Raw genomic sequence first — 10,554 nt, 5'->3', positions numbered from 1 at the left:
TCCGAGATTCGGATCAAAGATCCGGATCTCTTCAATGATCCGATTCGAACCATCCGGATCATTGAAAAGATCCGAACTTCCCATCTCTACTGTGGACAAGCATGCTTCATGCACTTTTAATCTATTCCATCTATCTGTCTAGTAAAAGTGAGCCAATAAGGATGATTGCAGAGAGGGTCTGGCGCTGCTATGCACAGTGATGGGGTGACAGGGGCTCAGGCACTCCCCCAATCTAGACAGCTCTCCTCCTCTCCTATGGCTGCGCTCATTTCCCTCAGTGGGCGGGAGGGCGCCTCCTATAAGGACAGCCCAGTGGACTGATCAGCTCTGCACAGGTTAGAGGGGTATCAGCAGCATCACTCTCATCCGCAGCATGGACACCTATCAGAAGCCCGAGGACAAGGATCTGCAGGCCCTGAAGGACCTGGCCAACCGCCTCAGGATTCATTCCATCAAAGCAACATGTGCCTCCAACTCTGGGTAGGTCATGGGGAGAGGGGTGATGCTGATCTGCATCTCTGCCCTTTATTGCGATGATTTGCCCCCTGCGCTCCCCACGTGGTGATCAGAGCCTGGGCACATCACACTGTAGCATCTTCTGCTATTTTGCTACATGTCTCTGCTGAAACATACCAGCGCTTGTTCTGCTGAGAAACAGGACGCTGATGGCACGCCCACCTCGAGGAGAATTAAATCCCCCTACCCCACCCTAGGTCTGCCAGCTGCCCTTGTCAAAAACTGACCCCGATGCAGTTAATCTAATCTCTGGCATCCATCCGTCCTCATTTGTGCTCCAGATACTGAATACTACACTGTTGCTTTTATTACACTACCTGCCTGGCACTGCATGGGTTAACCTGGTTATATTCCCTCTCATCACTCAGTTGTGAGCCTGCTCTCCCCTGTAACCACGTGTTACTCACATAGGAAAGCGTTCATTTTCTGGGCTTGAGTAATTCATACGTTTCAAGTTAAGGCCTCGGGCTTTGAACTAGGAAGTGGTTAGCAGTAAAACCAGCATTTTTTCCCTCTGCTTTCCATCCACTCACAAGCCTCGTCTCTCTCACTCCCCCTGCATATACATGTAACTTTTTTCATCACTGCAGTGGTTAGACGAATTAACTACAATTGTCAGAAAAGTTAAAAAAAAAAAAATATTTAACTATAATCTATACAGGTGTTGACAGTATTAGAGATGGGGCATTTTGCAGTCAACTCCTAATTATAAATTTGAAGTGATTGGTAGGTATTGAATGTCCTGGCTCCTTAGGCCCTCAAAGGCTTGCACCTGGAATTAACTGTTGCAGCTCTTGATCTGTGTTCTTTGTGTTGCAGAGCTCTAATACATCAGGCATGCTAGGGCTGGGGCCCATTTAAAAATTGTGAATCGCAAGGGAAATGGTTTAAGTGCTGTTGTAGCAACTTTTTGCAGTATTTTCTGGGAGCAGCTTCTGGTATCTTTGCATTTTGGTGCTAGTAAATTGTAAATTAACTACTGCTATGTGATTCTCATTGGTGCAAAGCTTTATGCATATATAGCAAGTGGTTTTGAGTAGTAGTACTTGCTGCAAAAGCTATTTTAACATTTTGAAAAGCTATTCTTTCCAGTGATCTTGTACTTTTTAAATTGCTGAAGGCACCATAAATGTGATTTAGGAAATTGCAGTGGCTACTGTGGGATCCCCTATTTTTTGATTTTCATAATCCTCTGCTGCACTGTAGTGGGCTGCAGGCCTAATCATTTGTATATCAACTTACATGAGGTAAAACTTTAATGTTCTTGCATATAAGGTTCTGGTGTATGAGTTGCACATGGTGTATGATGGGAATAAATAGAAGTGGGGGTTGGAAACTTTTTAGGAATATTTAACCTTATAGGCAGGAGCAGCCTTGGCTCCACCCCTGCAAATGCATAAGCTTTATCTGTTCTAGCATAGAACATAATAGGCTGCTGAAAGATGATCCTATTACAAGGACGTGCACGATAGTGGAGGTGTGAGCCTGCATGGCCTGCCTATTGTGTGGAAGGGCTGGCTGTGTCCCTGCAACCTCCTCAGTCCTGAGAGAGGCTGGAGAAATATACTTTGCTCTTTGTGAAATGCAGTTAAAACATTAACCCTGTGGATGACCTGATTTAGGATGAGATGTGTCCCTGAATATCAGCCAGGCTCCAACTGAAACCTTTGTAGTTTTGACTAAAACCTTGATTGGCTGGGCAGTTTACCTAGTCTCTGTGCTGTTGTAGTACACTTCAGTGTTCTCCCCAGGCTCTTTTAGCTGGGTGCTCCACCCGGCTAGATTTGGTGACCACCCAGCTGTCATTGGCTCACCACCTCACCACCTCCTATGCTGTAAGCAGAGTTGCCCTGCATTTTCATCTCTCCCCACCCGGCTGCTTTTTCATGCCACCCGGCTACTATTTCATGCCACCCGGCTGGAAAATAATTCTGGGGAGAACAATGCACTTGCTCTGCACTATCAGTTCCCAGGGATCTCCTTACAAGCTATATGGATCTGTTCACAGGAATAAAAGTAGTGGTGAGTGGGTGGCCCCAATAAATTGAATAGGGCTGCTAGATAGATACCGCATGGAAACGCTAAATGAGACTAGTCAGGTACAGTACTGAGACAATCAATTGGACCCTGCCCCATCCTACTTTATTGGTGCAGATGTACTGCTGGGCGGGACACCAGAGTTTAATCAGCAGCCTGATAAGCGTGACTTGAAAGCCCAGAGGCTGCATTCATCCTTCTGCTCTGCCACCAGCTTTATCCCAGTTGCTCCACCAGCAGTTCAGACAGCTTATTTCCCTGCAGCCCTGGGCCCAACATGCTGCAGCTCAGCCTTATGCAGTATGCTCTCTCTCCTGCACACTTGGATCCTGGTCAGTAAATGTGTTCCCCAGTGGCCAGGAGGGGATGAGCTGCATACACCAGAGCTTTTTACCAAGCAAATGGCTTATTGAAGACTCCCATGTGCAGGGGGAAAAAATAAAAATTTAAAATACTGCATGCGGTATTTCATTGTCTAACGGGCTACCGACCGCGACCAGCCTTTTTGTTAAAGAGAACCCGAGGTGTGTTTAAAGAATGTTATCTGCATACAAAGGCTGGATCTGCCTATACAGCCCAGCCTCTGTTGCTATTCCAAACCCCACTAAGGTCCCCCTGCACTCTGCAATCCCTCATAAATCACAGCCGTGCTGTGAGGCTGTGTTTACATCTGTAGTGTCAGTCTCAGCTGCTCCCCCGCCTCCTGCATAGCTCCAGTCCCTGCCCCCGTCCCTTTCCTCCAATCAGCAGGGAGGGAAGGGATGCAGGCGGGGACTGGAGTTCTGCAGGAGGCGGGGAGAGCAGCAGACTGACACTATAGAGATAAACACAGCCAGCTCTGACAAGCTGTTTGTCAGCAGCGTGGCTGTGATTTGAGGGATTGCAGAGTGCAGGGGGACCTTAGGGGGGTTTGGGATAGCAACAGAGGCTGGGCTGTATAGGCAGATCCAGCCTCTGTATGCAGATAATATTCTTCAAACCCACCTCGGGTTCTCTTTAATGAAGCCCATTGTCTATATACCTCAGGCCCCATTCACACTTGGGACGTTTTGCGCTTTGCTGATTGGCAAAGTGTTAGCACATGCAATCCCTATGAGTTCACTGACACTGCTGCGTGATTAGGATTTCTGCTGATCTAAAACGTGCTGTATGTAGCATTGTTTTGGGCGATTGCATTGAGATGTCATTTACTGGAATGAGAATCACAAAATGCAATGTCAGCAATATATCAGAACATAATGCATTTATTACAAAAAGGTATTTTAATACTAATAGCCTATGGCGCCACGATTTGTGAATTCATTATATCTAATCGCCCTTTAAATGTTCTAGACACTGGAGATTCCCATTGGTCAAGTTTTTTTTTTTTTTTTTTTTTTTGTTTGGCTATTTATGGTAGATTGAAAAAAGACATGCGCTCAGGTGCATCTCTGCAGGATGCTTGTTTCTGAGAATTCCAAAGCCAGTGAAAATAATGCCTAATCTTCCTGAATGCTCTCAGAGGAGAATTCCACATGGCTAAACAGTCTATGCTAAGCAGCATTTCAGTGTATATATAGGGACAGTGTTTAATGTTGATTCCAGGAAAACTGCCATAAAAGTAGATCATCCTAAACAATTTACTGCATTCTGTCACTACAGTGCCTCATTAAAGAGAATCTGCATTGTTAAAATCGCACAAAAGTAAACATACCAGTGCGTTAGGGGGCATCTCCTATTACCCTCTGTCACAATTTTGCCGCTCCTCGCCGCATTAAAAGTGGTTAAAAACTGTTTTAAAAAGTTTGTTTATAAACAAAATGGCCACCAAAACAGGAAGTAGGTTGATGTACAGTATGTCCACACATAGAAAATACATCCATACGCAAGCAGGCTGTATACACCCTTCCTTTTGAATCTCAAGAGATCATTTGTGTGTTTCTTTCCCCCTGCAGCGTCCATGCACTGAAGTGTCAGGCTGCTCGTTTCTTCCTGCAAACAGCTTTGCCTTTGTCTGTAATTCCTCAGTATGTGAAAGCCCAGCCAGCTCAGAGGACGATTTATCCAGCTTGTAAAAGAGAAGAGAGAAGCTGCCCTAATCTAAATAATACACAGGCAGTGTGCATAGAGGGGCCTGGAAGGGGGAGTTCATAGCAGAACCACAACACTGAAGAACTTGGCAGCCTTCCAGACACAGGCTGACAAGTCTGACAGGGGAAAGATACATTGATTTATTACAGAGACTGTGATAGTAGAAAGTACTGCAGTAAGCCAGAACACATTAGAATAGCTTTTGGAACTTGTAGGATGATAAAAAACAGGATGCAAATTTTGTTACGGAGTCTCTTAAAAGGAAATCTTGATATTTTAACTTGTCTGAGGCTTCTTGCAGCCCCTGCTGTCGTCCTGTCACCCCCTCAAAGCTGGCTTGCTACATGCCGCCTCGTGTCCCCATGCACAGCAAGCAGTGTCCTGGCTATGTGTAGTATGGGAATATCGCTACTCCACAGAACACGGCCAGCATTGAGGGGGGAGGGGGGTTGCTGCTGCTGACTGGAGGGTCCCATGAGGATAGGAAAGTTAACCCCACCCACTGAAGTTTCTCTTTTTTTTTTTTTTTTTTAAGGCAGAAGATCAGCTTGACTGGCAGCTGCAATCTTTTCGCGCTAGACTGTGGTTCCCATACTTTCAGTTTGGGTACAGTGCCAGCCCAGGCATTCTACTGTAACTAGATGGTAAAGTGCTGGCAAGTGGTTATACAGCTGTCCCAGTACATATGCAGGGCCCAGGCTTCCGGCCAAAGGGTTAGTGCACCGTATAAATATAGGGAGCGATGGAAATTAGAGGTGCTGTAAAAGGAAAAATATACCTAATCTGATCCTGTGTGTGTGGTGGGGGGGGGGGGGGGGGGGTGTAATTGATATACAGTAGATCAAGAAATAAAACTTTCATTGGTTGATTTCTTAATACACTTACTGATGCTCTTTGAAACTTTTTGTTTAAAGTGGACCTGAACTCTTGCACAGGACAGAAGGAAAACGTAGAGAAATGCATCCTGTATCTGTTTAGAGTTAAGCCTGTTTAATTCCCACTCATCTGTGTCTAATCACAAGCTGTAATTTGATCTCTCCCTGTCACATGACTGCCAATGGCAGATGAGACTTTTGAAAGCACAGGATGTTAACATGTCTCCACAAATCAGGAAGTACACAGCAAGGATTAATTGCAGGATTTGGATCAGCTGTAACAATTTTTTTTTTCTTAAAGATCATGCTGTTTGTCTTTTAGAGCATTAGAGCAGAAAAGTAGTTCTGAGTTCAGGTCTGCTTTAAAGTGGACCCAAATTAAAGATTTCAGAAATCCTTTTCTAAATTATAATGGCAGCATTTTTTCAGCTGCATGATGACAAATATAAAATATTTTACAATTATTGGAGGAACCACCTCCATTCCTTTCATATTGCCGGGACAGAATCCAGCAGAATGGTGGAGATAAACACAGGCTGCTACTGATGTCAAAGGGGAGGTGATATCAGCTTGTGAGATTTCACATAGACGCCCCTGTGAGGGAGGGTAGCTGATGACACACACCCATGATCTAAAACCTCCTACTAAGCTCAGAAGTAATGGCTGCCACCTGTATAACCCTAGTTATGAAAAGAGAAGGGTGAAATGCTAATAGGCTTAAAGAGAAACTCCAACCAAGAATTGAACTTTTTCCCAATCAGTAGCTGATACCCCATTTTACATGAGAAAGACAATGATTTTCACAAACAGACCATCAGGGGGCGCTGTGTGACTGATTTTGTGCTGAAATCCCTCCCACAAGAACCTCTGAAGACCGCGGTACTCCTGGCAAACAGCCACAATGTAACAATGTTCAGAGACAGGAAACAGCTGTTATTAGCTGTCTAACAGCCAGAGCAGCTAGAAACAGCTAAATAACCTGCCCACAGTAACAATGTCTCCATGTAATAAATGTCAGAATGTGAATCTGGGAGAGGAAAGATTTTACAATGAGCAAACACTGACTAAATCATTTATACATAATTATGGTAAAAAATGAAGCACTTTTTTTACTACATTATTTTCACTGGAGTTCCTCTTTAAAGGAGTGTTTATTTATCTTTGTATGTGTCAGTGGTGCAACTAAATATTTTGAATTTAAAAAAAAAAAGTTTGGGTCCACTTTAAGTTGGAATGGTGTTTGTTTGTTTTTTTGTTGGTTATATAAATATTTTTTTATTTTTTGTGTAGGTGCATTGTATTTCAGCACATGATCCCCCTAGGATCATGCGAGGGGTCCTGCCTTATGTCTCCAGTGTTCCAGCTTAATGTGTAACATGTTCTCCTCCTTGTGACAGGCATCCCACATCCTGCTGCAGTGCTGCTGAAATCGTGTCTGTGCTGTTCTCCAACACCATGAGATATGATGCAGCTGACCCCGGCAACTTCAACAACGACCGCTTTGTTCTTTCTAAGGTGAGGTCGCAGGCCGGACAAGCCAAGGAAAGATGAGTGTGCATGTAATCCTGCTCATGATTGTTGCATTTCACCAAGTTGTGAATGTGGCAAGAACTGCTCACGGACCCCCCAACCCTAAGATTGACTTTTATTCTTGTGTAGAAGGAGCTCCCTACTCATTTTAATTTACCTGTTGAATTGTCGAGTCATGTCACTTCCTATAAGCCCTGCAGGATGAGGCTGAAACAGGAAAAATTGGGATCAGAATGTGACGTTTGCATAATCGGTGGTACTTTAGCACTGCAGCTGTCAGTAAAAATCATGCAATCGCCTGTAAAGCTAGGTGGGGTTTAAAGCATTGTGAAACTGTGCATACAAAGCGTATCAACAGTCTGATGCTGGGCTGCTTCCCGCAGTGGGTGACAAATGACTGACAGTCTCCCTTACATCGCCAGTTTATCTATATGGCAGTAGTGTTCTACTGATCCATTGTTTGAAAAGGGGTTTATGTAGAGCCTCAAGATCTGCGCAAGTGCATCTGGCCCCACTGGCAAAATATGAAAATACTCCATATTCAAATACACTTTTTTTTTTTTAATTAGTGCTGACCTCTTAAAGAGACTCTGAAGTCTCAAAACGTTTATTTCATAAAGATGTTTAATGCTTTATCCCTAACTAAACCGCTGCAGTACGCTATCTAAGTCCCCCAAACTCCCCAGGGGGCAATCAGGGCAGCACTTCCATGTGAGGCAGGGCTATGAGCTGCAGCCCTGTCTCACAAGCATCTGTCAGCGGCAGATGTCCGCCTCTCCCCCGCCCCTCTCAGTCTTCCTTCGCTGAGGGGCGGGGGAGAGGCGGAGATCCGCCGCTGACAAACGTGTGTGAGGCAGGGCTGCAGCTTATAGCCCTGCCTTACGCAGCAAAATCCACGACCAAGAAAGTTGTTTATTATGCAGGGGAGAGGTAGGGGTTAGTTTGGGGGGATTTAGATGGCGTACTGCAGCGGTTTAGTTAGGGATAAAGTATTTAAACATCTTTAATAAAAAACGTTTTTTAGTCTCTCTAAGCCAGTGGTCCTCAACTAAGGCCCACGGGCCGAATGTGGCCCCCTAAAGCTTTTTTACCTGCCCCCACACAATTTATTTTAGTTGCGGTTAGCTACATTTTTAAATATCGGTGTTCCACTTATAGAATAGCAGTGCTGGCACCACCCATGTACATGGAAGCCAGAAAGCAGTAATTCGCTGGTTTCCAATCAAATTCCACATCAGGTGACACTGCTGTCCAATTGGACTGCAGGTTGTCACCTGGGTATGCTGTACTGTCTGACCCGCAAAGACTTCTACATTTTATGTATACTCCGGCCCCCCAGCAGTCTGAAGTATGTTGACCCGGCCCTTGAATCAATGTAAGCGTGCTGCCCTGCTTTGTACAACGCTTAAAGTAGCTTGAGGTTTTTTTCAGCTGTTGCAGCAATGAGCACTCTATTTAGGAAGTCCATTTGACTTGTGTAGCAGTATTTACCATAGTTCAAATTTTGTATTGTACAGGGATGCAGGCTAACTTGCTATTGTTACTGGGTCTGTGGCTGGACTCTTAACTACTTTTATGGGAAGTCAGTGACCAAGCTCATCTGTCTGTCTAGGAGCTCTCGTTATCTCATGAGCAAATTACATTTGAGTAAATTCACAACCCCCCCTTCCCTGTTTTCTGATGTACATACTTTTCAGAGCTTCAGGCTGTGATCCTGGACAGCTTTGAGCCTATGTACTAAGCAGTAGCATACTCTTGAGCCCAAGAGCTACTCAGTCAATTGTAAACTCCTTCAGGTTACACAAGCACATTTGTAAAACCATTTTTATTATGATTTAGCATGTGGTTGCTCTGCTTTCTGGGCTAGAAGTCGAACCCATGTGCTTAGTTGTGCTACATAAACACAGTAGAAGCTGATTTGGATGTTTAACCTGTATCTTGTGAGTTATTCTTGTGCTTTCTCTTCCAGGGTCACGCCGCTCCTATCTTATATGCTGCCTGGGCTGAAGCTGGTTTTATCAAGGAATCAGATCTTCTCAATCTGCGGAAGATAGACAGTGACCTAGAGGGCCATCCTACTCCGGTAACTAGGCTTCTGTAGTCTGTACAGCTGTACCCCACTAGGGGGCAGCATAGAGCTCTTGCAGGATAAAAGGAGTCTCCAGTCTAGCTATGTTCTTTGTTTCTATATATAGCTGTAGACATATGTTTAGGAAGTACTATACATCTGCTTGTAACCTTGTAAGTCACTGTAACGGCGCTACAAGGATTGTGCTTGGCTTAGTTTCCACTACGTGCTTGCATTGCATTTTACATGACAATTTGCATTTGCATGTTCATACAGATTGAAAAATGTTAGACAATTTTCACATGTGGCTAAAATATTGGGACAAATCCTCCTCCTTTGCTTTGTGTAAAACTTGAGGCTTTTTGTATTTCGCATGCACAGCTATGTGGGAATTGGACACAATTGCATGTATAATGCAAAAAATACTGCTTAGGGGTAGCCCATTGACTATCGTTGGCATTTATTCTAATACAGGTTTCAGAAGCATCACATACTTTGATGCATTAAACTAGAAATTGTTTCAGGTTTGTAACATGCCATTAATTGTATTGGTCTAATGCTGACTACATAAAGATCTCTGGACAATGTCTGTATGATCTGGTTTGAAAACACTCATGAGGAATCTTTTGGAATCAAGCTTCAGTCTGATCTTTACTACTGCAAAAAAATGTACCACAGTATGCTGAAGTGAAACCATCCTTAGTTTCTTAAACGGAGGTAGCGGTTGAATGGATTGCATAGGAATACTGGCATGTTGATACAGATTTGGTAAAACTGTTCAAAAGTTGCCTCCAAAAATGTGGCATTTGTGGCTGCCATATAGCAGTGTTCAGGTATGTAGCAGGGCTGAGTAGCCACTCTGCACAGCTTCTGGCTGTCTCAGCCCCTCCCTAGTTGCAGTTGTGTGGGAAGGGGGGGGGGGGTGATGGCATTCTTAACACACACACACACACACACACACACACACACACACACACACACACACACACACACACACACACACACACACACACACACACACACACACACACACACACACACACACACACACACACACACACACACTATTTTCTTATGTAGACTAGGAAGGGTATTAGGTGGTGTGACTTAAAATTCATATTACATGCCAGAATCTGGGATCCCCTCTGTTCCCTTTGACAGCAAAGGCTGTCTTCTTACCTCATAACTCCTCAAATGACTGGAGGAGTACTTAAACTGCTGTAGTGGGAGACATAAAGTGCTGGTGATGAAATGCCCTTTGCTAGGGAGAGACAGTAAGGAATGTGACTAGGAGACTTAGAAACTTTAGTTCTTCCAGTCTGGTGTAATGTGCTAGGTCAGTGCATCCTCTGTTGCCGGGCGGATTCTGATTCACTGTTCACCGCCTTCATGTCTCTTCTACTTCCTGAAGGCACCAGTCTCTTAGACATGGCAATTCAAATTTTATCTCACTTCAAT

General features: G+C 44.3%; 1 protein-coding gene across 1 annotated transcript; it reads left to right on the top strand.

The window, feature by feature from the left end:
- Nucleotides 1-283: 283 nt before the first annotated feature.
- LOC137527439 (transketolase-like) lies at nucleotides 284-9,129 on the top strand. Its single transcript, XM_068247955.1, has 3 exons — nucleotides 284-480; nucleotides 6,896-7,013; nucleotides 8,998-9,129. Exons 1-3 carry the CDS (start codon nucleotides 374-376, stop codon nucleotides 9,127-9,129), a joined length of 357 nt encoding a protein of 118 aa, XP_068104056.1. The 5' UTR covers nucleotides 284-373.
- The last annotated feature ends 1,425 nt before the right edge of the window (nucleotides 9,130-10,554 follow it).

This window comes from Hyperolius riggenbachi, chromosome 8 (assembly GCF_040937935.1).
Source record: "Hyperolius riggenbachi isolate aHypRig1 chromosome 8, aHypRig1.pri, whole genome shotgun sequence".
NCBI classification, from domain to species: Eukaryota; Metazoa; Chordata; class Amphibia; order Anura; family Hyperoliidae; genus Hyperolius; species Hyperolius riggenbachi.
Note: the sequence above shows the minus strand (reverse complement) of the source record. Positions and strands in the feature narration are given on the sequence as shown.